The sequence below is a fragment of the Armigeres subalbatus genome, chromosome 1, assembly GCF_024139115.2.
Source record: "Armigeres subalbatus isolate Guangzhou_Male chromosome 1, GZ_Asu_2, whole genome shotgun sequence".
Taxonomy (NCBI): domain Eukaryota; kingdom Metazoa; phylum Arthropoda; class Insecta; order Diptera; family Culicidae; genus Armigeres; species Armigeres subalbatus.
In genome coordinates this window covers 9,246,659-9,269,889 of record NC_085139.1, presented here as the reverse complement: position 1 = coordinate 9,269,889, position 23,231 = coordinate 9,246,659, and the positions used below count along the sequence as shown (strand labels likewise).

The following is a 23,231-nucleotide window of genomic DNA, read 5'->3' as shown; positions in this document are numbered from 1 at the left end:
TCAGCGAATTTTTGGTTGGTAGGTTCGGGGTTAGTTCCTTTATCAGTGCGTTTGAAAGAATTCTTTTTCTCTTTTCTGATAACAGATTTGAGTTTAGCCTTAGCTTTGCGAAATCCTAGAAAGTTTTGCAATGTTAAATTCCTATAATAGTTTTTAAGTTGTTCATTTTTATGAGGTCCACCATTTTTTGGTGCTATTTTGTTTTCTGTTATGTTGTTAAAAGATATATCTACACATTCACTTAAAGATTCCTGTAGGTCTGAGGCATAGTTTTTTTTTTAATCTATTTCATTAGCTAGTTCTTTGGCTTTTTTCTTGTTTATTACAACTTGCTCAAAAGGGATGGATATTGTTTGCGTCTTTAAATTGTTTATGAAGGATATCAGTTTTTAGTGGGTCTTTTATTTGATTATTATTTATCGGTGATGGTGGAATGTAGATAGAAAGAAAAGTTATTGGTTCTTATGGTGTTTAGTGTTTGGGTTGCTATAATTTCGATTGGACTTAGTTTGGGTCAGGCTATTTCTTTGTATGCTATATCCTTTTTTATTAAAAACCCTACTCATACCCTTTAGATCTCAGGACTTTGGGTAAGTTATACCCTGTGAAGCTGATCACATCAGAAGGTTTAAGTCAAATTTCAGACAAAATAGCTATGTCAATTTTATTGACTAAGTGGAAATTTGAGAGAAGTGCTCGTGTCTCGGAAGGACGTATGCTAGTGATATTATATTGAACTATTTTTAAATTTTTCGTTACATTGGCCATTTGTAAACAAGAAAAAAAGATTTTCTAGTTTAGGTTATTTCCTTATAGCGTTGTTTGCAAAATAAATCGGAGTTGTTCGTTGATGTTTATTAACAAAAAATATGATTTCCAATCGGTTACATTTTTACTTGTTTGAGTATTAATTTGCTCCTGTATTTGTTTGATTTTATCAAAAATGCCAGTTTCAGTTTTTGTATTTCAGTTACTTTGTAACTAAACTGGAAATTTAGGTTTAGAGGATTTAGTTGTTTCAATGTATTTTGGGATAATTGTATGGTTTGTAGTTGGGCTGAGTGGAGGAAATTGGGTAGTGGATTGCAATCGTATTTATTGAGATTTGTTTGGTCTGGGGTGTTGTTTGGAAGCTTCTGAGAAAGTTAGTTTTCAGTTGTCCGTTGCTGTTCTAATCTTTTCTTAACAATTGGTATCGTTTGCACCATGTTTTCCGTTGCAATTTACGCATTTTTTCACTGTGGAGTCGCATTGTTTGTCGTTATGTTCTAGCCCACAGTTTTTGCAACTGACTTTCCCTTTGCATGCTACGGCTTTGTGCCCATGGCGCCAGCAGTTAAAACATACCCTCAGTGGAAAAATGTAAACTTCTACTTTCGCAGGAATTCCGTAAACTTTTGTCATTCTGTGAGACATCGTTTGTTTCCGGTTCTATAAAAAATGTCGTATAGCTTGAGTTTTGGAGAAGACTCTTATATACACACACAGGCCACACAGGCACAGGCCACTTCGGCCTTAGTCTGAATAAATAATAATAAATAATAGGTTGAGTTTTTAATCCACTTCTTCTTCTTCTTCTTATTGGCATTACATCCCCAACACTGGGACAGAGCCGCCTCGCAGCTTAGTGTTCATTAAGCATTTCCACAGTTATTAATTGCGTGGTTTCTAAGCCAGGTTACCATTTTTGCATTCGTATATCATGAGGCTAACACGATGATACTTTTATGCCCAGGGAAGTCGAGACAATTTCCAATCCGAAAATTGCCTAGACCGGCACCGGTAATCGAACCCAGCCACCCTCATCATGGTCTTGTTTTGTGCCCGCGCGTCTTACCGCACGGCTAAGGAGGGCCCCTAATCCAACCATCGTTAAAAACATTGCTTGGCTTTTCCTTGCGTTTTTTTCCTGTTTACCTGTTGGTATTCTTGATTTGTCGATTCAATTAATTCGTTTTGTTTGTATTTAACTACTTTTTTTTGTACGTGCCTGTGCTAGATTTTCGTCTCATTCCCCCTTTTTAGATTTCCTCGCTAATGTCCGAATCGTTTGTTTTGTGTGGGTGATCTCGTGAGTTTGTTTCCTTAAAAGTAACTGTACAAAATGGAGTCTTACAATAAGTACTTACCGCTAAAATAAGTAAAAACTAATGAAGCACTTTTTTTCTCTAAAAGATATCGAATTCAACTTTGAAAAAATAATCACTTATCCACTATTTAATAGGTCATAAATCTAAATTAAGTTTTTTCTTCAAAGGATCTATTCTCACGTGCCGCGACTTGATTGTTCACAAGGCTATACTTCCCAACTTGCTATCACAACGGTTGCCGAGAGAATGAACTTCGACTTCTCTAACTGCATCGTTGACTCCGCGTCACTCACCAGTCGTAAAGAGCTGAGCAGAATGGATACGTTTGCGTGCGTTTTGACAGTTTTAAGTAAGCTGCTAGTTTTCAATAGAAATACTAGAATAAGAGATCGGCAAAGACGCCATCTTGTTTCCAATCGAACCGTCAAAAGCGGTTCCATTTCGACTTGTTTACTTTTTGCATCCATAAGAAGCAAGCAAAAAGTTCAAGTGCTGCCAGTATCATTTTCGCGATTTCATGCATTTTCATACGTTGCCATTTCGACAGTTTTTCACTCCGCCGGTCTCTGGTTATAGGGTTGCTAGTTTTCAAAACGTACGCAATCGTATCTATTCGTGCTAAGTTCTGTAATTAGTTCGGCAAACTCCGGAGAACCATGACGATTAGCAGCGGCTCTTCCGAGTTTCACTCTCGTTTTCACTGACTGGGGTTTAATTGTTGGTTTAATCACCGTGGAAACTTATTTATTGCTTTGATTGGCTTTTTTTCGGTAAAACATAAATCAAGACAGCCATTTAGCGTTAGGCGTTTCGACTTACTACACTACAGCCATCATCAGACGCTACTAGCTGGCTACATCCTAGATGTTCAGTCAGACAAACATAACTTGTAAAATTACGATATGAGCAATAAAACAATAAAAAAATACACAAAAAGGGTTTAAGCACTTTATAACTAAATAATAATACAACTTTCTTCAATATTTTGTGTGACCACTCTTGGCATCAATAACAACTTGTAGCAGTCTTTTCTGATTTGATTTGGTTCCATTCGGTTGCAATCACTTGTCGTAATTGATGAATGCTTTTTGGTTGATGTTCTTTAGACTAATTTACAAAATAGATCACAAATGTTCTATTGGGTTAAAGTCAGGTGAATATGATACCCGAATAAAAATTTACAGCGCCAGTGTATTACCTACCAAGGTCGGTAAAATTTACCTGAGTTTTTTAACAGCTGACTTAACTCGGTAATTTTGAATCTTTGAATGTTACTGAAAAATGAGTAAAGATTTAAGCTCATTAAATGTCAAAAAAAAATGACCCTGGGGAGAAATCTGTAAAGGACTTCACGGAAGTTCTTGATTGTTATTGCCAAAGCAGTTCTGATTCGCCAAAGCTGGAAGCTTTCGATTCGATTTGTCCAGATAAACATCCTATACCATAATTCCGTCAATGAATTCAAGCTCTCAGAAGCTAGACGATTGAGCAATAAATCATGCATGGCCCGACCTGCATAGGAAATGAAAAATCTGGGTTTGCTATTTGACAATTAATGATCTCGAGAAAAAAAAATGCAGAGGGAAGCTTTGCCAGAAAAAGCGCACCGGCACCAGTCATGCTAGGTGGAAGGATCACTTTGAGATATGATTGAATGGACAATCGGACAAAGAGGGCACAACCAAAATCAGGATTAAGGATGATGGACAGTAGAGCCACCATCGCTAGACGAAATAAGAAAAGCTGTTCGAGAGATGAAGACCAGCAAGGCCGCTGGGAAGGACGGAATCCCGGCCAAGCTTCTAAAAGTTGGGAATGGCCGGCTGAACGAAAAAATTCACCAAGTGATTGAAATTATTTGGGAGGGCGAAGAAAATGCCTTCAAGCTGGCTTAATGGCCTCATATGTCCTATCTACAAGAAAGGGCACAGACTTTATTGCGGTAATTGTCGTGGTTTAACACTCCATAATACCGCCTACAATATAATCTTTCTAATTCTGTTCAGTATACTGCGCCCGTTTGCCGAGACTTTTGTCGCGAATATGAAAGCGGTTTTCGAGAAGGACGATCAACAACGGATTAGATGTTTATCCTGCGAAAAATCCTTGATAAATTCTGGGAATACAACTTGCGGTACTCATCATCTGTTTGTAGATTTCAAGGCAGCATACGACACAGTGAAATGGAACGAACTGTGTCATATAATGCCAGAGCAAGGCTTTCCGGCAAAGCTTATTAGGCTGATTCGAGCGACGCTGGATGGATCCAAATCGAACGTCAGAACATCCGGAAGGACATCCGATTCATTCGTGACGCAGGGCGATGCGCTCTCTAATTTGCTATTCAACAGAGCTCTGGAAGGTGAAAAAATGGTGAATGGCGCAGACGCATCAATCACGAGTTATACTAAGTGGATAAAAATGTACAAGATTCGCAGGGCGATAAAATATGATAGATTACAGTTGGCTGGAATTGCAGTGCGTATGCCGAAAGGGAGACAAAGGGTTTTACAACTCCTTATTATAGTTTGTTGCGTGTAATTTTCTTGCGATGCACTTCACGTAAACGCGAGGACTCATAATCATCGCGTCTACAGCTATGTTTTATCAGTAATATTACAGATCTTTGATCTTCGAACAAAACAATATACCGTGACATGCCCTATTACCGTGGGGTTAAGGACGTGTCCACAATAAATTCGCTATATAAAATTCAATTTGTAACAATCACCCTTGAAAACTATGTCGCTTTAATCAATATTAAATACATTTGAAGGGAAAAATATGTTTTGTACTTCAACTCATAAAAAATGAAGAAAATAGTATTCGACATTTGACTTATGAATATGCCTAATACCGCGTACATTCCGAAGAAGATTCCAAATACCGCGCAGAAAATTGCCTAATACCGTGCCCTGTCAAACAAGCTCAAATGATGAGCTTAAGAGCACATTTACAATAAAATATGTAAATAATTGAATCATATACAAATTTCAATTAAATTATTAGGTCATACATACTAAAAAACGTCATAAAAATTTACTATTTTACACAGATACCTACTAAGAAAAAAATCATTTCCTTGGGAAGTTAGCAATTTCTCAATATTGACGGTTTAAAAGCGTTTAATTAATTTTTCAAATAATTTACTTCACATTTATTTAGGTTTTAGATAGATGATATCCAATCGAGTGTCTAAGTAGATTTGAAGACAATGGGAGGATTTGTATTCAGATGAAAAATACTCTACCTTCATTTCTAAAGGAAACTGCATAGGAAAAATATTTACGTCTATAGTCTGTGGTAAATATCGCATAAATGATATTGTATTCGTATGTGCTAAACGACACAATAAAGACGATTTGTATGTTCATTGGATGTATACCATCTTCAAGTTTTCCAACAGAAGTTTCTCTTTGGGGAAGTATTAGAATAATACATATTGCAATATGTAATTCATCTGAATGATGCTTCCCAGTAATCCTACACATAAAATGTCGTAGATATTTAATATGAATATTTCAATACCTAAACGATATTGTCTAGTGGTCTATGTATTCAATGTGATGGTTACGTTTTATTTTTCTGAGTATCAACTTCAAGGTATAGCCTAGTCACGGTATTAGGCACTACTGGCGAAGAAGATGGCCTAATACCGCGACAATTGTTTTGACCAATAAAAATGCAAAAACAAGAAATTTAAATACCATTTCAGTACCCAGCTCATTTTTTATAGCTGTAAAACTGGGCTCAATGAGATATTGGAAGTAAATATCATTTAAAAATCAAGTTACATGACTTGGACATATAAACATAATTTTAATCGTTTTGCTAAGCGGATGCAAATTTTGGCTGGTCGAGCCATACATTTTCACATTTATTTTTTAGCGCCTAATTTACGTCACAAATACCCACAATAATAATTGGCTGACATTTCCTGATATATATTTGTGTATTTCACCAAATAATGTGATGTGTATGACAGACAGTACCTCTATATTCATAAATTTGGATAAAATCCACGGTATTAGGCAATGCGCGGAATTAGGGCAGGTCACGGTACCAAGTATTGTTCAATTCTAAAAACACTGATTAATCCAACTAGCGGTGTTTATCCCTTTCTCGTGCATTAGATATACCAAAAAAAAACTTGAGTGACATTTTCTTAGCGTGTTTTGTTTTATGAAAATCTATTGTGGCCATAACTTTTGATCCCATTATTGTCCGAACTGGCGAATTTTTAATAGGAAACAATGGGGCACGATTCCCCGTCGAATGCTTACAACAAAGCAAATCGGTTCAAAAATACATACATACAGACAGACATCATCTCAATTCGGCGACGGCTTAACTTAACTATAATCGAATCGTAATGATTAGTGAGGAAATCTTGCAAATCGGTCGTGAGTTTAATGGCTACAGAACATACTTTAACTCTTTTTTTCATAAGATTATAATTGATTATAATCAAATGATTGACTTTCACAGAGAGTTATAACTGTTTCAATTCCTCTGCATCCAAGTTTTATTGTATTGCACTGTTCGACATGCGACAGAATAGTTCGAACCACGTTCTAGTTAAAAATGAGCTTAGCGATAAAATGTGTTGTGTCGGTTCTCAAATCAGTGCGTATCGAGCTCAATTTGCGATTGATTGCAAAATTATATTTTCCATACTTCGTGCAAGGAATCGGAGACTTCCTTATAGCTTTACTTTACTAGCTAGACAAAAATATTGCAAACAAACACCGGACTCAAAACGGCTGTTCCTTAACGTTGGACATAAAACTATTCGATAGTGTCATCGAATTGACGCTCAAGCGACGGTAGCTGATCTTGTACTGCTCCACCGGATGATAGTGCAAAGAGTTGGTGACTTTCACGTGTATCAACCCGTTAATGTCACGCGTTACGGCTCGGGCCTTGCATTTGTACCGGGTGAACAGGGAGCATTTCCAGTTGCACGTCTTGGACGACTGTCTATCCTTGGTGTACGCGTGCCCGTTGTGTATCAGTTTTTGTTGCCCTCGACGGGTGGTACCGAACACTGCCGGTTCGAAGATACCTAAAAACATAAATAGTATCAGTTCGGTGTTATTCTAATCGATGTTTGGACATTTAAGAGACTAGAAAGATTATAAACTGTGATGCGGATCAATTGAATGTTGCGTATATTTTTCTTGGAACATCTACCGCAAAACGATACATTAGATCCTAATGATTGTGAGCATCGTTTGTCAATCTGACGTAGGAGTAGCCCTCGATAACCTTGGTTATGGCGCGAGCACGGCACTTCTGGCGTCGAAACAGCGCACAGCGCCAGTTTGTCGAATCTGGAAAATCTCGATCCTTCACGTAGTCGTATCCGTGGCATACCAGCTTTTTGCCGCCCCTTTGGTTTATTCCGAATTGAGCCAACTCCATTTCCGCCGTATGCTGCAAAAATCTCGGCCGGACAATATCTCGAATTTCGTAGACACCTGCGGAAAAAAATTTAATCAACACAAGCTATTATACACAAGTGCAGTACTAGAACATTGAAAAAGAAGATCAATTCAACCTTGTGTAACAAACTTAAGTTGTTTTTATTCCCTCTTGTTCGCATAATATCTAGATTGCCCAGTTTGAGCGAAAGACGATATGGAAGCCAGCACGTTGTTACTTCTACTGAGAAGTGTATCGTTTAGTAAGGATCCCGCGAAGGCCGATAAACGAGGATCTGACACGGGAAGTAAATCATTGCTACTTTTACTGCTGGAAACGCCCGATAACTCGTGATTATGGGCGTGCTTTACGTTCATTCGCGAGTTTACTTCGTCAATCACCACAATGCACGGACATTTACACTTGTAGTACTGGTTGCACTTCCAGTACTGCTTGTTGTTACGATGCCGATTTCGGAAGAATGTCACCCCGTTCACCACCAGCAAGTGACGACCGCTTCGCTGGGATGTTTTGAAGCTAAACTGTGGCGACGTGTGGTCTGAATGTGATTGAAATTGGTCCAAAAAGATCGCTGAAAAGCCAAAAAAGGAACGCGTTAAGGAAGTACTAGATTATGCGGCTATGATTTAAAGATGTACGTTGCTGCACGCGACACAGCTGGTAATTTTTTAGAAGATCGATTTGGTTTTCTTCGCAGTTATCTTAAAATTTAATATTCTTGACTAATGTAAACTCTAAGCCGTATGAGGGAATTGTTCCGAATGGTATATACGACGCCAACGGAATAAGATTCCATTAGTGGCCACGTTCACAGACAACTTATGAAGGGAAATATAAAATATTGTCAGTAAAATTTATTCGGAATCTGAATCCTCTACATGAACTGTTTCATAAAGTTTCTGCTCGCGAATACGGTCCTTGTAACGACGAAAACGGTTGCGACCATGTACATTGCGCACTACTTTGCACAACATCAAACGGATAGCTTTCTCCGTAACTCCAAACTCTAACCAGGCCTCTGTAAAAAAAAAAAAAAAAACCTCGACGTTAGGTTGACAACGCGTACCGGGATCCAACCTAAAGCACACGAACCGTAAAAACAGGATGAGAAAATGGCATAATTTTTCATCGCATGTTTCTTCTGATGGCGTCTATTGCAGTATCCATTATAGTTGTATCCGATGAGGGCCTCGTCGTAAAAAATCAACTTGAATATGGCGTCGATCGGTAGATCCTTACCCATCCGTTTGGTTTGACGAAGGTGGTTGATCTAGGAGAATTGAAATGAAATAAGTTTTGAATTCATATGCAACACCTTGACTCTAACCCTAACTTACGTATTTTTGCCGTATTGAAGGTGAACTTTGGATAGTTTTCTCCAGGCGCTCGATGTCACTCTCGGTTTCTATGGGAAATTTAAATCCCGGTACTTCATTTCCATTTTGAGCAATTGAACGTTGAACTGATTGTTGTTCAGTTTGTTTAAAACGATCGGATTTCTCTTGTTTTGTAATTATTAAAAAGGATCTCCTTTTTACTTTGCAGTGTAGATCTGAAAAAAATGAGTGAATATCCCGTAAGTAATTTAAAACTATATCAAAGACTTTTCTTCAATTTCAAACAGAAGTTGCGTTACATGAATTAAATTATAAACCAATATCATCGATGCAGTTTTTTATTTGACGTATCATAGAACACAAACTTGAAGAGAGTTTCAATCGGTAAGGTCTTACCCATCTGTTTGATACGATGAAGGTGATTGATCTATGGCAAATGATGTGAAATCAAATTAGCATTCGTATGCAATACCATGACCACAATCCCGAGCTTACACCGTACTGAATAAGAAATTCGTATAGTTTCCTCCAAGCGTTCGATATCACATTCGTTTTATATGGGAAACTTGGATCCCGGGACATCATTCACATTTTGAGAAATGGCACGGTAAACATATTGTAGTTTATCTTGATCTGTTATTGGAAACAATGGTCTGAACTTTTTATCACTCCTGGTGTCTGAAAAATTTAATGATTGGCCAATGAATATTTGAAAATGATTTTAGAGACAGACATTTTTAACACTCAAATTTTCCCAAAAATAAAAATTTGTGCTTCACTAGAAAAAATAAGCCGATAAGTTTTTTGATTTTATCTATTTATTCATTTACTTCTTATTTCTTACCTTTTTCATTATCAAAAGACCTTTGGGACAGAAAAGAAAAGAAACAAACATAAAAAATAAAACCGATAGAGAAAAATGCTTTCTATTTATTATGTTTGTCGCAAAATTGCTGAATGCGTTTCCGTTGATTGTAGTTGTTAGATCTACGACGACCGGCGATTTTCGTCGTCACTTTTGATAGAACGTCTGCAAGGTCTTCGAAGGAAGTAACGCCAAATTTCTTCCAGGCCTCTGGAATAGATACAGAGAATTCACTATGTTAAATAAATAAAAAACATATTTGCCATATTCTAGTACTACCTACTATAGATATTTAAGGTGATTATAGAATGAAGCCCGTGGTGAATTTCAAATTCACCACACGTTTATTTACATTCATTTCCAAAAGCCCAAATCTGGCGTAATAATTTTTGTACAGTGCCGAAACTCAAATTATGATTGTTCAGTATAACTAAGCAAACGATCTACCATTATTTCAGCCCCATACGCGTTATGGTTCTTTCATCTCGTGCTCTTGAAAAAAATATTGAAAAAGCACGTGGTTTACAAAATGGCCGATTTCTGGCTTCATTCTATAATCACCTTAATAAAATCGGAAATTGTGCCGGCGTATAGATTCATAATTGTTGCAGTTATAATAATGTATTCAATAAGTGATGAATTTCTTGTCCAAAATAAAAAACATTATAAAAAAGTATCTAAAAAATTATTTACTCGCTCCAAATTCCAGGAGCTGTTACTTCTACAAACAGTTCAAGAGTTATTATAAAAAAGCTTATTTTTTTAAAAGAAAAACCCAAATTTATCCCCCAGTGGTGATTATACCTTTCTCGATTCAATGTGTTGAATTCGAATTAGTATGGTAAATGCAACGTAAATTGCCTACATTTAGGCGGTTAATAGCTTTGATGCGATTATATCACGCTGCTTAAAAATAAATAGAGTAATGGATTGCGTCACGGCTAAATTGATTAATGATTTAAAATGTGCATGTACACAGCGTATTTGATAAAAGAAAAATAGAAATATTATTCAAACCGCATGAGATATTAACAAACAAAAACAAAAGTGTCCAACTAGGAAAGTTTCTCCGTCGAATGAAACTAGTTGCACTCGAATCGGTCAAGTCCTTCTATATGAAACGTGTTTAACAATAAAAATTCCTGGGCTACACACACACACACACACAGTCAGACATGTGCTCAGTTTTTCGAGCTGAGTCGATTGGTATATAACACTATGGGTCTCCGAGCCTTCTATCAAAATTTGGCTTTTGGAGTGAAATTATAGCCTTCTGGTACAACTTTGTTGTACGAGAAAGGCAAAAACTTAAATCTCAGGCCAAACTAGCTGTACACAAAAATGGAATATGGCTACGTAGCAATGAATTTCATTAAAGATTGCATAACAGACCCTGCATTGCTTGGGGTTTGGCAGGGTGCCAATGGAATGTATAAGAACAAAATTTTCATCAAATTTCAAAAAACGACATTGCTCACAAGTTTCATTACCCCAAAATATGTGCTTAATTGGACATGATTTAAGGGTGCCTAAAATTAATAAATTTTTACCTTTGAAAATATTCAGAGGGAGTGTCCAAAGGAAAAGTCTGAAATCGAATTTTAGTTTTGATGACTTAAAAATTCATGAAACGTCGAGATCTGACGTTATTTAAAAAAATAGAAAAAAAAATTATTCTCTTAAAACATTTTTGGGACTGATGATGAAACAATTTTTCAATGAATTTTAACAGCGGACGAAACGCAAAGGTTTTCGTAGCCAAAAATATCCCCCTATGCAAAATTTGAGCTAAATAGGACACGATTTAGGGGTGCTCTAAATTAATCAAAACTTTTTTTTCTAGGTTTTTCCATTACCAGTATTTATTTGAACTTTAGAAGTGAAAGCAGTCACACTGTTAATTATTATTATTTTTCATAAAATGGAGGATATTCTGTTTTTTTGGGGAATTTTTCCCAAGTCATCCAATTTGCCGTCGTATGGTGAAGTTCTTCGTAAGTTCATGTTTCATTTTTGAGCTGAGAAACCAACTGCTAAACAAAGTGCGCAAATAACAACAGAAGCGTTGATAGTATGGAAAGGAAAACAAATTAATCAAGTGATTGGTAATAGGCAAATTGAATTTAAAATTTTGAGTTACCATTAAAATTGGAGAGATCTACAGAAAAATAGGGTGCTAATGTCGACGGCTGAGCTTGAGAAGAAGCAATACTTTTCTGATTCGATGGGAGATTTATTCGACATCTGCAAGAAGTGTAAACCGAAGAACAAGTTGGAAAAGCAATCAATGCGCTATTTGCAAGAACAGCGACAGCGGACCAACAATCAAGAAACGAATACACGTGGACCCACAGATACTATTTTATACAGTGACTTTAAGGAGGCAGATGAGAATCCTGGAGACACGAATGAACCATACCTTATATATTTTTATATATTTTTCTTTTCAAGGATTATGTTCACATCATTCGACACAACTGCATCAAACACCGGACGAAAAGAGGAGCGTGTAAACATTTAGACAAAATGTTTAAGAGACAGGCTTCCATGTAGACGTCACATTCATGAACTTTTGGTAGGCAAGGCATTCAAAGTCCTACAATTCGAAAATTCACAATCTCCGAATGTCGAAATTTTCAAGCGATTTCAGACGAAATGGCACCGCCTAGAAAAGAGTTCGTATCACCCAGGTATGAACGATACATTCGTTAAATCATCAATTACAGAACACGAGAGAAGTTCCTTATTAGAGTTTTTTGGACGACAACTTAAAGAGCAACATCACTGCGAAGATTATCGGGAAGTTATCCAACTTGCGATAATATTTTTGGGTGGAAAACTTGATGGAAAATTGCAATCATTGTACTTCGTTCGGTGCATTGTGCTGGAAGTTCTTGATTATTGTGCCAAAGCAGTTCCCAGTTGCTTAAAGCTGGAAGCTGATTCGTGTCCAGATAAACATCCTATACCATAATTCCATAATGAATTCAAGCTCTCAGAAGCTAGACGATTGACAATAAATCATGCATGGCCTGACCTGACATAGGAAATGAAAATCTGGGTTTGCTATTTGACAATTAATGATCTTGAGAAAAAAATGAGGGAAGCTTGCCAGAAAAGCACGGCACCAGTCATGCTAGGTGGAAGGATCACTGACAGGTGCTTCATTTGCCGTTATTATGAAAAAAATATACCATTCAAACGTTAGGTCCATTCGATTCCTACTATAATTCTACGGTTCTGGACAAATTTAAAAAAAAATCGTTGGTGAGATTTTCGTTATGCGTTTTAAGTTTTGACGAAAACGCATTGAAAATAAATTAAAATCTTTAGCAAACGTACTAACATGAATCATGTGTTGTACAAAATCAATTAAACCTATATATTCATAAAAACAATGAGCATTTACTTGAACAAACTAGCTGACGAACGGGTTTGAAGATTTTGGAGTTTTCATCAATTGTTCGTCTTGAATCAAAGAGTTGATGAATATGACAAGAAAAGTTGAAAATTGTTGAAACACAATATCAACGCAAATAGTAAAGAAACCACAACGCGATTGCACGAAAATTGATCTAGATGCGGCGTCGCAACTCAAGTTGTAAGTAACATTTTGAATACAAATCGTCTATTATGTACTGTAAATTTACCTCTGAACTATAAGGTAACGACACAATAAGTATGGACAGCCACGAGTTTAACCGAAAAGAGTGTGTATACTATGTCTTTCCAATAATAAAAATGTTAGACCGATTTCTAGAAGTGTAAGAACAGTTATTCAAGAAAAATTTTGCAAGATATCGATGAGCGAAAGTGGTACTACCGACATCAATATGTACCTCCTGCTGTGATGTGCACTGTTCCCAGTAAACGTGGGCAGACAACACTTGTATAGATACAAATACGACTATAAACAGGTGACCGGTGTGTCAGTATCTGCCACTGTGAAGTATGCAGTGCATCTAAGGTCGTGGAAGGAAGAAACCTGCCAGGAGTCCTCCAAGAAATTCCCAGGCCGTCCGAAGAAAGTGCTGTCAGATACGATTGAGTGGTTCGAATCTGCAAAGTTTGTTTAGCGGAAATGGGCGAGGAAGAAAGCATGGATGCAATTCTTCTCGGCAGACAAAACTTATCAATAGTTGAAGGAAAGAATTCTTACAAAAAATCAGCGGAAGCAGCAGTGTCTGAATTTCTAGGAAGTGTCATCTTCGGTATAATGCGTTTTATTTGAATTTTATCCAACTTCTATTCTATTCTATTTTATTTCTACTTTATACCTAGGATCCAAATAATATTCGTCTTTCTAATCGTCGTGGTAAGCAGTCAATATACCATAAACATCACCGTCACAACATCAAATGATCAGAACAAAATTAGCTCGAAAAACATGTTCGTTGAAGATCTCAAACTCCTTACATGCGGAAACTCTGGGAAAACTCTGCAAGCTGCGGGTAACGAATCATATTGATTTAAACAACATATTTTTCATAGATCTTTGTTTCAGGCATTATGAAGGTCTAGAACATTCAGGATAAAAGTTAACAGGAACAAAGTTGCTTTGGAAAATGAACTCGGAATTATGTAATTTTTCAGTATCATAGAGCTTGGTGATGTTCCTAGGTAACAATTTGCAAACCCAATAATGTGAACGCTCTTTTACTAATTTTGATCATTATAGCCGAGACCACAAACCTTGGTCAATACGCCTTACACCAGTAATATACTGCAACAATGTGGCGGCTTGATTGAGCATGTGAAGAATCCAGGAAAGCAATGAAGAGCATGGATCTACATCAAACTCGGCATCGATGGTGGTGGTGGATTCGAAAGTTACCCTATTCATCCTATCAAGAGACCCTCCTCCAGCTCGTTCCTCGAACTCCTTCAAAGATAGTGGTGTTAAGCGGTTGCATATCATTGCATTGGCTCCGAATCTCCCGAAGAAGTACGAATACATTTCGTTAATTTGAATAACCTTTTAAATCTTAACGCTCTGAGAACTGTCGCCAGCGATTTAAAAATAATAAACGTTATCGTAGGAATCATGGCGCACTCTTCATCCTATCCATGTCCGTACTGCGAAATGAAAGAAAAGACCTGGCAGTTCAAGCTGGAATACCAAGAACAATGGTAGAATTAAGGAACATAGCGTGAACGTGCTGAATCGATAAAACAATCATCTAGCTGCATCCATGCGCCTTTGGTCTCTGGTGACGATGTGATATGATTCTGAAATCTGTCCTCCCTTGCATATAAAGCTTGGAATTGTTAATGCAGTGTTTAAAGCAGTGGAGAAGCGGAATCAGATTGGCTGATTATGGGCTCATAAAGCTCAGTACGCCACAACGAGCGTATGCTTACCGGAGGTGCATGTAGGACCTTATTCGATGCTGCAAATTCTTCAAGATCATGAAGATCTGTAGGCTATTTCTATGTATAAACTGAACATGATACATGTATGTATGTTGAATAATCATAGATTGTATTTTAAGGTCCTGTTTTTTGAAATGTTTATACAAGTTCTTTTCGTTCGATTTGGATCCCAGTTTGAAGAAGATTTGAACAAGTTCATGAATGTTAGGAAGAACTGCAAAATCATCAAATACCACATAACAAAATTCACGTAAAGATTTCCATTACTGGTCGCGGCGGCTGGCATAATGAGCAGGCGTCGGAATCTGTGCATAGCGATTTAAACTAACCTGGAGCGATACAAACAGTACAAACATCGAAGGTGTAAATCTCATCTTTGCAGTTGTAGATTACAACAGTGTGGCCATCTGTAGTAATTTTGAATTTTTGCATTGATAACACAAAATAAAATGAAAAGAAAACTAAAAAAGTATTTTGATTTGATAATACATATGCCTTCCTTAGTCGTGCGGTAAGATGCGCGCTACAAAATCCATGTAGAGATGGCTGGACTCATTCCGCTCAGGTCCAGAGTAATAACTTGAATTGTTTATTAACCCAGCTGTTGAGGCGGCAATGTCCCAGTAGGGGATGTAAAGCCAACAACAAGAAGAAGGCAATCGAAGAATTAAGGGTACTGATTGTTTGATTGGTCTATTTAATAGTCTGTTCGAAAATTGAAGCATTTATTTATTGTGGTTTCACGTAACTACATCAGCCTCAAGGATTCACCAATCCTTTTTGGTCCTTCATAAAGTAGATTTAATTTGAATCTACATGCAGAATTAGAATACTTGGATGTTTGTAAACTTAGAACTTAGAACATCTATAAAAGAGAACTAAAACATTTAGTTGATTTTCAATGCGTTTTTCGTCAAAACTTAAAACGGCATAACTGAAAATCTCACCAACGATTTTTTTTGTCCAGAACGTAGAATTGTGTAGGAATCGAATGGAGCCTACCGTTTGAATGGTATATTTTTTTTCATAATAACGGTAAATGAAGCACTGTGTTGAGATATGATTGAATGGACAATCGACAAAGAGGCACAACTAAAATCAGGATTAGGATGATGGACAGTAGACCACCATCGCTGAACGAAATAAGAAAAGCTGTTCGAGAGATGAAGACCAGCAAGGCCGCTGGGAAGGACGGAATCGCCAAGCTTCTAAAAAGTTAGGAGTGGCCGGCTGAACGAAAAATTCACCAAGTGTTTGAAATTATTTGGGAGGCGAAGAAAATCCTTCAAGCTGGCTTAATGGCCTCATATGTCCTATCTACAAGAAAGGGCACAGACTTATTGGAATTGTCTTGGTTTAACACTCCATAATACCGCCTACAATATAATCTTTCTAATTCTGTTCAGTATACTGCGCGTTTGCAGGACTTTTGTCACTAATATCAAAGCGGTTTTCGAAGGGATCACAACAGATTACATGTTTATTCTGCAACAAATCTGATAAATTCGGGAATACAATTTGCGGACTCATCATCTGTTTGTAGATTTCAAGGCAGCATACGACTCAGTGAAACGGAACGAACTGTGACATATAATGCTAGAACATGGCTTTCGCAAAAGCTTATTAGGCTGATTCGGCGACGCTGGATGGATTCAAATCGAACGTCAGAACATCGGAAAGACTTTCGATTCGTTCGTAATAGAAGTTAAACGGGGCGATGCGCTCTCTAATTTTCAACATAGCTCTGCAAGTGGAAAAATGGTGAATGGAGCAGATGCATAAATCACGAGTTGTCTAAGTGTACAAAAAATGTAGACAATGACAAGCAAATACAATTTTGTAGATTACAGTTGCTAGAATAGTACGTATGCCGGAGAAACAGATTTTTCAGCTCCTTATTATCGTTTGTTATTTATTGCGTGAATTTTCCGACGCACGTCACATAACCACGAGGACTTCTATCCATGTTCTCTCGTCTACAATATGTTTTATTATTAATATTACAGATCATTGATCTTCGAACGAAGAATAGAAGACATATTCAAATCTAAAACCTGATTATTCCACCTAGCGTGTTTGTACATTTCGTGCATTAGATACCTATACCAAAAAAAAACTTGAGACAGACAGAAAAACAGACATTCATCTCAATTCGGCGACGGCTTAACTTGCTATAATCGAATCGTAATGATTAGTGAGGAAATCTTGCAAATCGGTCTTGAGTTTAATGGCTACAAGATCAAACTTATATCATATATAATCAATATAATCAAATGATTGACTTTCACAGAAGCTATAACTGTTTAATTCTTCTGCATCCAAGTTTTATTGTATTGCACTGTTCGAGTACGACAGAATAGTTCGAACCACGTTCTAGTTAAAATGAGCTTAGCGATAAAATGTGTTGTCGGTTCTCAAATCAGTGCGTATCGAGCTAATTTGCGATTGATTGCAAAATTATATTTTCCATCTTCGTGCAAGGAATCGGAGACTTCCTTATAGCTTTACTTTACTAGCTAGAACAAAATTGCAAACGAACACCGGACTCAAAACGGCTGTTCTAACGTTGGACATAAAACTATTCGATAGTGTCATCGAATTGACGCTCAAGCGACGGTAGCTGATCTTGTACTGCTCCACCGGATGAGTGCAAAGAGTTGTGACTTTCACGTGTATCAACCCGTTAATGTCACGCGTTGCAGCTCGTGCCTTGCATTTGTACCGGGTGAACAGGGAGCATTTCAGTTGCACGTCTTGGACGACTGTCTATCCTTGGTGATGCGTGCCGTTGTGTATCAGTTTTGTTGCCCTCGACGGGTGGTACCGAACACTGCCGGTTCGAAGATACCTAAAACATAAATAGTATCAGTTCGGTGTTATTCTAATCGATGTTTGGACATTTAAGAGACTAGAAAGATTATAAACTGTGATGCGGATCAATTGAATGTTGCGTATATTTTTCTTGGAACATCTACCGCAAACGATACATTAGATCCTAATGATTGTGGCATCGTTTGTCAATCTGACGTGAGTAGCCCTCGATAACCTTGGTTATGCGCGAGCACGGCACTTCTGGCGTCGAAACAGCGCAGCGCCAGTTTGTCGAATCTGGAAAATCTCGATCCTTCACGTAGTCGTATCCGTGGCCCAGCTTTTTGCCGCCCTTTGGTTTATTCCGAATTGAGCAACTCCATTTCCCGTATGCTGCAAAAATCTCGCCGAACATATCTCGAATTTCGTAGACACCTGCGGAAAAAATTTAATCAACACGCTATTATACACAGTGCAGTACTAGAACATTGAAAAAGATCAATTCAACCTTGTGTAACAAACTTAAGTTGTTTTATTCCTCTTGTTCGCATAATATCTAGATTGCCCAGTTTGAGCGAAAGACGATATGGAAGCCAGCACGTTGTTACTTCTACTGAGAAGTGTATCGTTTAGAAGGATCCCGCGAAGGCCGATAAACGAGATCTGACACGGAAGTAAATCATTGCTACTTTACTGCTGGAAACGCCCGATAACTCGTGATTATGGGCGTCTTCATTCATTCGCAGTTTACTTCGTCAATCACACATGCACGGACATTTACATTGTAGTACTGGTTGCACTTCCAGTACTGCTTGTTGACGATGCCGATTTCGGAAGAATGTCACCCGTTCCACCAGCAGTGACGACCGCTTCGCTGGGATGTTTTGAAGCTAAACTGTGGCGACGTGTGGTCGAATGTGATTGAAATGGTCCAAAAGATCGCTGAAAAGCCAAAAAGAACGCTTAAGAGTACTAGATTAAGTGGCTATGATTTAAAGATGTTAATTGCAGCACGCCCCACAGTTGGTAATTTTTTTGGAAGATCGATTTGGTTTTCTTCGCAGTTATCTTAAAATTTAATATTCTTGACTAATGTAAACTCTAAGCCTATGGGTGTTCGAATGGTATATACGACGCCAACGGAATAAGATTCCATTGATGCCACGTTCACAGACAACTTGAAGGAAATATAAAATATTGTCAGTAAAATTTATTCGAATCTGAATCCTCTACGAACTGTTTCATAAAGTTTCTGCTCGCGAATACGGTCCTTGTAACGACGAAAACGGTTGCGACCATGTACATTGCGCACTACTTGCACAACATCAACGGATAGCTTTCTCCGTAACTCCAAACTCTAACCAGGCCTCTGTAAAAAAAGAAACTCGACGTTAGGTGACAACGCGTACCGGGATCCAACCTAAAGCACACGAACAAAACAGGATGAGAAAATGGCTAATTTTCATCGCATGTTTCTTCTGATGGCGTCTATTGCAGTATCCATTATGACGAGTAGGGGCCTCGTCGTAAAAATCAACGAATGGCGTCGATCGGTAGATCCTTACCCATCCGTTTGGTTTGACGAAGGTGGTTGATCTAAAATTAAATGATAATTTAGAATTCATAGCAACCTCTAACCTAACACGTATTTTTCCGTATGGAGGGAACTTTGGATAGTTTCTCCAGGCGCTCGATGTCCTCTCGGTTTCTATGGAAATTTAACCGTACTTCATTTCCATTTTGAACTTGAACGTTGAACTGATGTTGTTCAGTTTGTTTGAACAATCAGTTCTCTTGTTTTATAATTATAAAAGGATCTCCTTTTACTTTGAGTGTGATCTGAAAAAATAAGTGAATAATCCGTAAGTAATTTAAAACCGTATCAAAGACTTTTATCTTTAATTTCAAACACTTGTTGCGTTTCATGCATTAAATTATAAATCAATATAATCGATGCAATTTTTTATTTGACGTATTTAAAAAAATGTAATGAACACTAAACTTCGGTGAAATGTTCCGAATGAAGAAAGTTAGAATTCCTTCAGTTCTAATACAGGAATTCAGATGTTTCAATTGTCAAAAAACCTTATTCAAAATGAATGTCATCGAATGTCTTCTCTTGAAGAAGATGCCTGAAGCGACGACAACGATTGCGAATGAGATACTTACGCAGCTTTACTTTCCAAACATCTGACGGATTGCGCTCATCAAACTCAATCGACTCTTAAAAGGAAAATTCAGCATTTGGTTTGAATCATACAAAAACCTAAAACACGAACAGAAACAGGTTGAAAAATGCCGTTTTCATCACGTTTCTTCCAATAATTGATTATCATTGTAGTTATCCATGATTAGCTCATCGTAGAATACAAACTTGAAGAGAGTTTCGATCGGTAAGGTCTTACCCATCTGTTTGATACGACGGTGATCTATGGCAAATGATGTGAAAACAAATTAGCATTCGTATGCAATACCATCACCTCAATCCCGAACTTACACCGTACTGAATAAGAAATTCGAATAGTTTCCTCCAAGCGTTCGATATCACATTCGTTTTATATGGGAAACTTGGATCCCGGGACATCATTTGAATGTTCAGTAATGGCACGGTAAATATATTGTAGTTTATCTTGATCTGTTATTGGAAACAATGGTCTGAACTTTTTAACACTCCTGGTGTCTGAAAAATTTAATAAATAGCCTATGAATATTTGAAAATGATTTTAAAGACAGGCATTTTTAACACTCAGATTTTCCCAAAAAAAATTGTGAGCTTCACTAGAAAATTCTATAAGCAAGCCGATGAGTTTTTGATTTTATCTATTTATTCATTTATTTTTTATTTCTTACCTTTTTCATTATCAAAAGGCCTCTGGGACAGAAAAGAAAAGAACCAAAAATAAAAAATAAAACCGATATAGAGAAAATGCTTTCTATATTATGTTTGTCGCAAAACTGCTGAAGCGTTTCCGTTGATTGTAGTTGTTAGATCTCCGACGACCGGCGATTTTCGTCGTCACTTTTGATAGAACGTCTCAAGGTCTTCGAAGGAGTAACGCCAAATTTCTTCCAGGCCTCTGGAATAGATAAAGAGAATTCACTATGTTAATTAAATAAAAACATATTTGCTATATTCTAGTACTACCTACTATAGATATTGAATAAAATCGGAAATTATGCCAGCGTATAGATTCATAATTGTAATTCCAGGAGCTATTACTTCTACAAACAGTTCAAGAGTTATAACAAAATAGCTTATTTTTTCAAAAGAAAAAACTTAAATGTTCACCCAAAACTGGTAGTACACAAAAATGGAATAGGACTACGTAGTAATGAATTTCATTTAAGATTGCATAACAGACCCTGCATTGCTTGGGTTTGCAGAGTTCAATGCACTATGGTCCAGGATACGATTTACGCGGAAACGCATTTACGCCAAAACTATTTTAGAAAAACTGTTGTTCTACAAAATTGTTCGAAATATATATCATTATGGCTCTACCAAAAATAAGTGGTATCATATAAAAAATTGAAATTTTTTTATTTCTCGAATATTGAATGTTAGTATTCCACAAAGTTGAAGCTAGCTTATTCAATCAATTTTGCTAAACATACTTTTTATGCTCTTGTTGGCTGATTTAGAGCAATTTTACCTAATTGGATTAGGATTGACCTCAAAAAACAGTATGTTCGATCTACTTTTTTGTTTTAGATTTCTCGAAAAGTCGCCTTCAGGTGACGCACGCTCAAAAATGCAACTTTTATATATTATATTTATATATAGAAGAATATATTTTTTTTCTGCCCTAACCGGATATTGACTTATGGAAAAAATGTAATTTTGACAGAAAACGATTATAACTTTTGATCGGAAAAAGATATTGAGATTTACCCATCAAAGTTGCATTTTTGAGATCTAAAAATCACCTAAAGACGACTTTTGCGAAATCAAAACAAAAAAATAAGATAAAAAATACTGTTTTTTTGAGTGCACCTAATCGAATTAGGTAAAATTGCTCTAAATCAACAACTTGAAGCAACAAGAAAAGTTTTTTTAGCAAAATTGATTGGAATAAGCTGCTCAACTTTGTAGAGTGAAATCAGGTGATTCAGTTTCATTCCAAATTTTCGACCACTATTCTAGTTTGAATCTGGAGCCAAATAGAACAAACTCGCTGGTTTCCCCTGCAGTGTTCTATTCATGTTTTCAAATTTTCAATTAAATGAAATCATCATATTGGCCCAAGAAAGGCGCCGTAATTGCAAAGTGGATTGATCCGTAGATAAAATGGCGCATTCATACACCAAATAATTGGAAAATATTTGAATCTCGTGTTTAATCGTGTTCAATCTGCAGAAAATAGAACGGAGCGTTATACCAGTTTATTTTTTGACGACCTGGTATAAAAATGAATCTAGAACAGCTGTTGGGAAAACGAATGTTAGATTCATATTCAAACTGAACAGCCGAACGATTTGAATCACTGCTGATTTTACCTAACATGTCAATATTCTAGAAATAAAAAAATATTTACTATTTTTTTTTTATATGATGGAAACCACCTATTTTTGATAGAACCATAACGATGGCCTTACATTCAACCCGAAACAATTTGTATAGTTGCATAACGTAAATATATTATAGTTGCTAATCACAAGCATCAGAATCTGAAATTTTGTAATATTAATAAAAAATTGTCATCGAATTTCAAAAAAACGACTTTGCTCACAATTTCATACCCGAAATATGACCCTGCAATATTTGAGCTCAATCGGACATGTATTTGGGGGTGCCTAAAATTCATTTTTACTCTTGAACATTTTCAGGTGCCAAAGAAAAGTCTAAGATCGAATTTTAGTTTTGATGCCAAATGACTTAAAATGCATGAAACGTCAAGATCTGATGTTATTAAAAAAAAAACATATGAAAAAAAATTCTCTTAAAACATTTTTGGGACTGATGAAAAAAAATTCAACGAATTTAACACCGGACGATACGCAAACGTTTTCGTAGCCAAAAATATCCCCTATCAATGAGCTAATAGAGACGGATTTAGGGGTGCTCTAAATTAATCAAACTTTTTTTCTAGGTTTCCATTACCAGTATTTTGACTTGAAGTGAAAGCAGTCACACTGTTTATTATTATTATTTTTCTAAAATGGAGGATATTCTGTCTGTTGGGGAATTTGCCATTGTTTACCAAGTCATCCAAGTCATTTGCCGTCATGGTGAAGTTCTTCGTAAGTTCATGTTTCATTTCGAGCTGAGAACAAAATGCTAAACAAAGTGCGCAAATAAAAACAAGAAAA

General features: G+C 36.8%; 1 protein-coding gene across 3 annotated transcripts in view; it reads right to left on the bottom strand.

Annotated features, from left to right (window-relative positions):
* Positions 1 to 6,733: 6,733 nt before the first annotated feature.
* Positions 6,734 to 23,231, bottom strand: part of LOC134221523 (uncharacterized) — a 43,727-nt gene continuing 27,229 nt past the window's right edge. Inside the window, exons 3-7 of one of the 3 annotated variants that reach the window (XR_009982358.1) lie at positions 9,717 to 9,947; positions 8,873 to 9,550; positions 8,628 to 8,805; positions 7,651 to 8,553; positions 6,734 to 7,570 (exon numbers count right to left, since the gene is read on the bottom strand). Coding sequence is in view for 1 of the 3 variants with exons in the window: in XM_062700717.1 (XP_062556701.1) it covers positions 20,907 to 20,998 (92 nt within the window). In the remaining 2 variants the exon portion in view is untranslated. Of the gene's footprint in view, positions 7,571 to 7,650; positions 8,554 to 8,627; positions 8,806 to 8,872; positions 9,948 to 20,863; positions 20,999 to 23,231 lie in introns of those variants that run through there. The other 2 variants (XR_009982357.1, XM_062700717.1) reach the window with 2 other exon arrangements.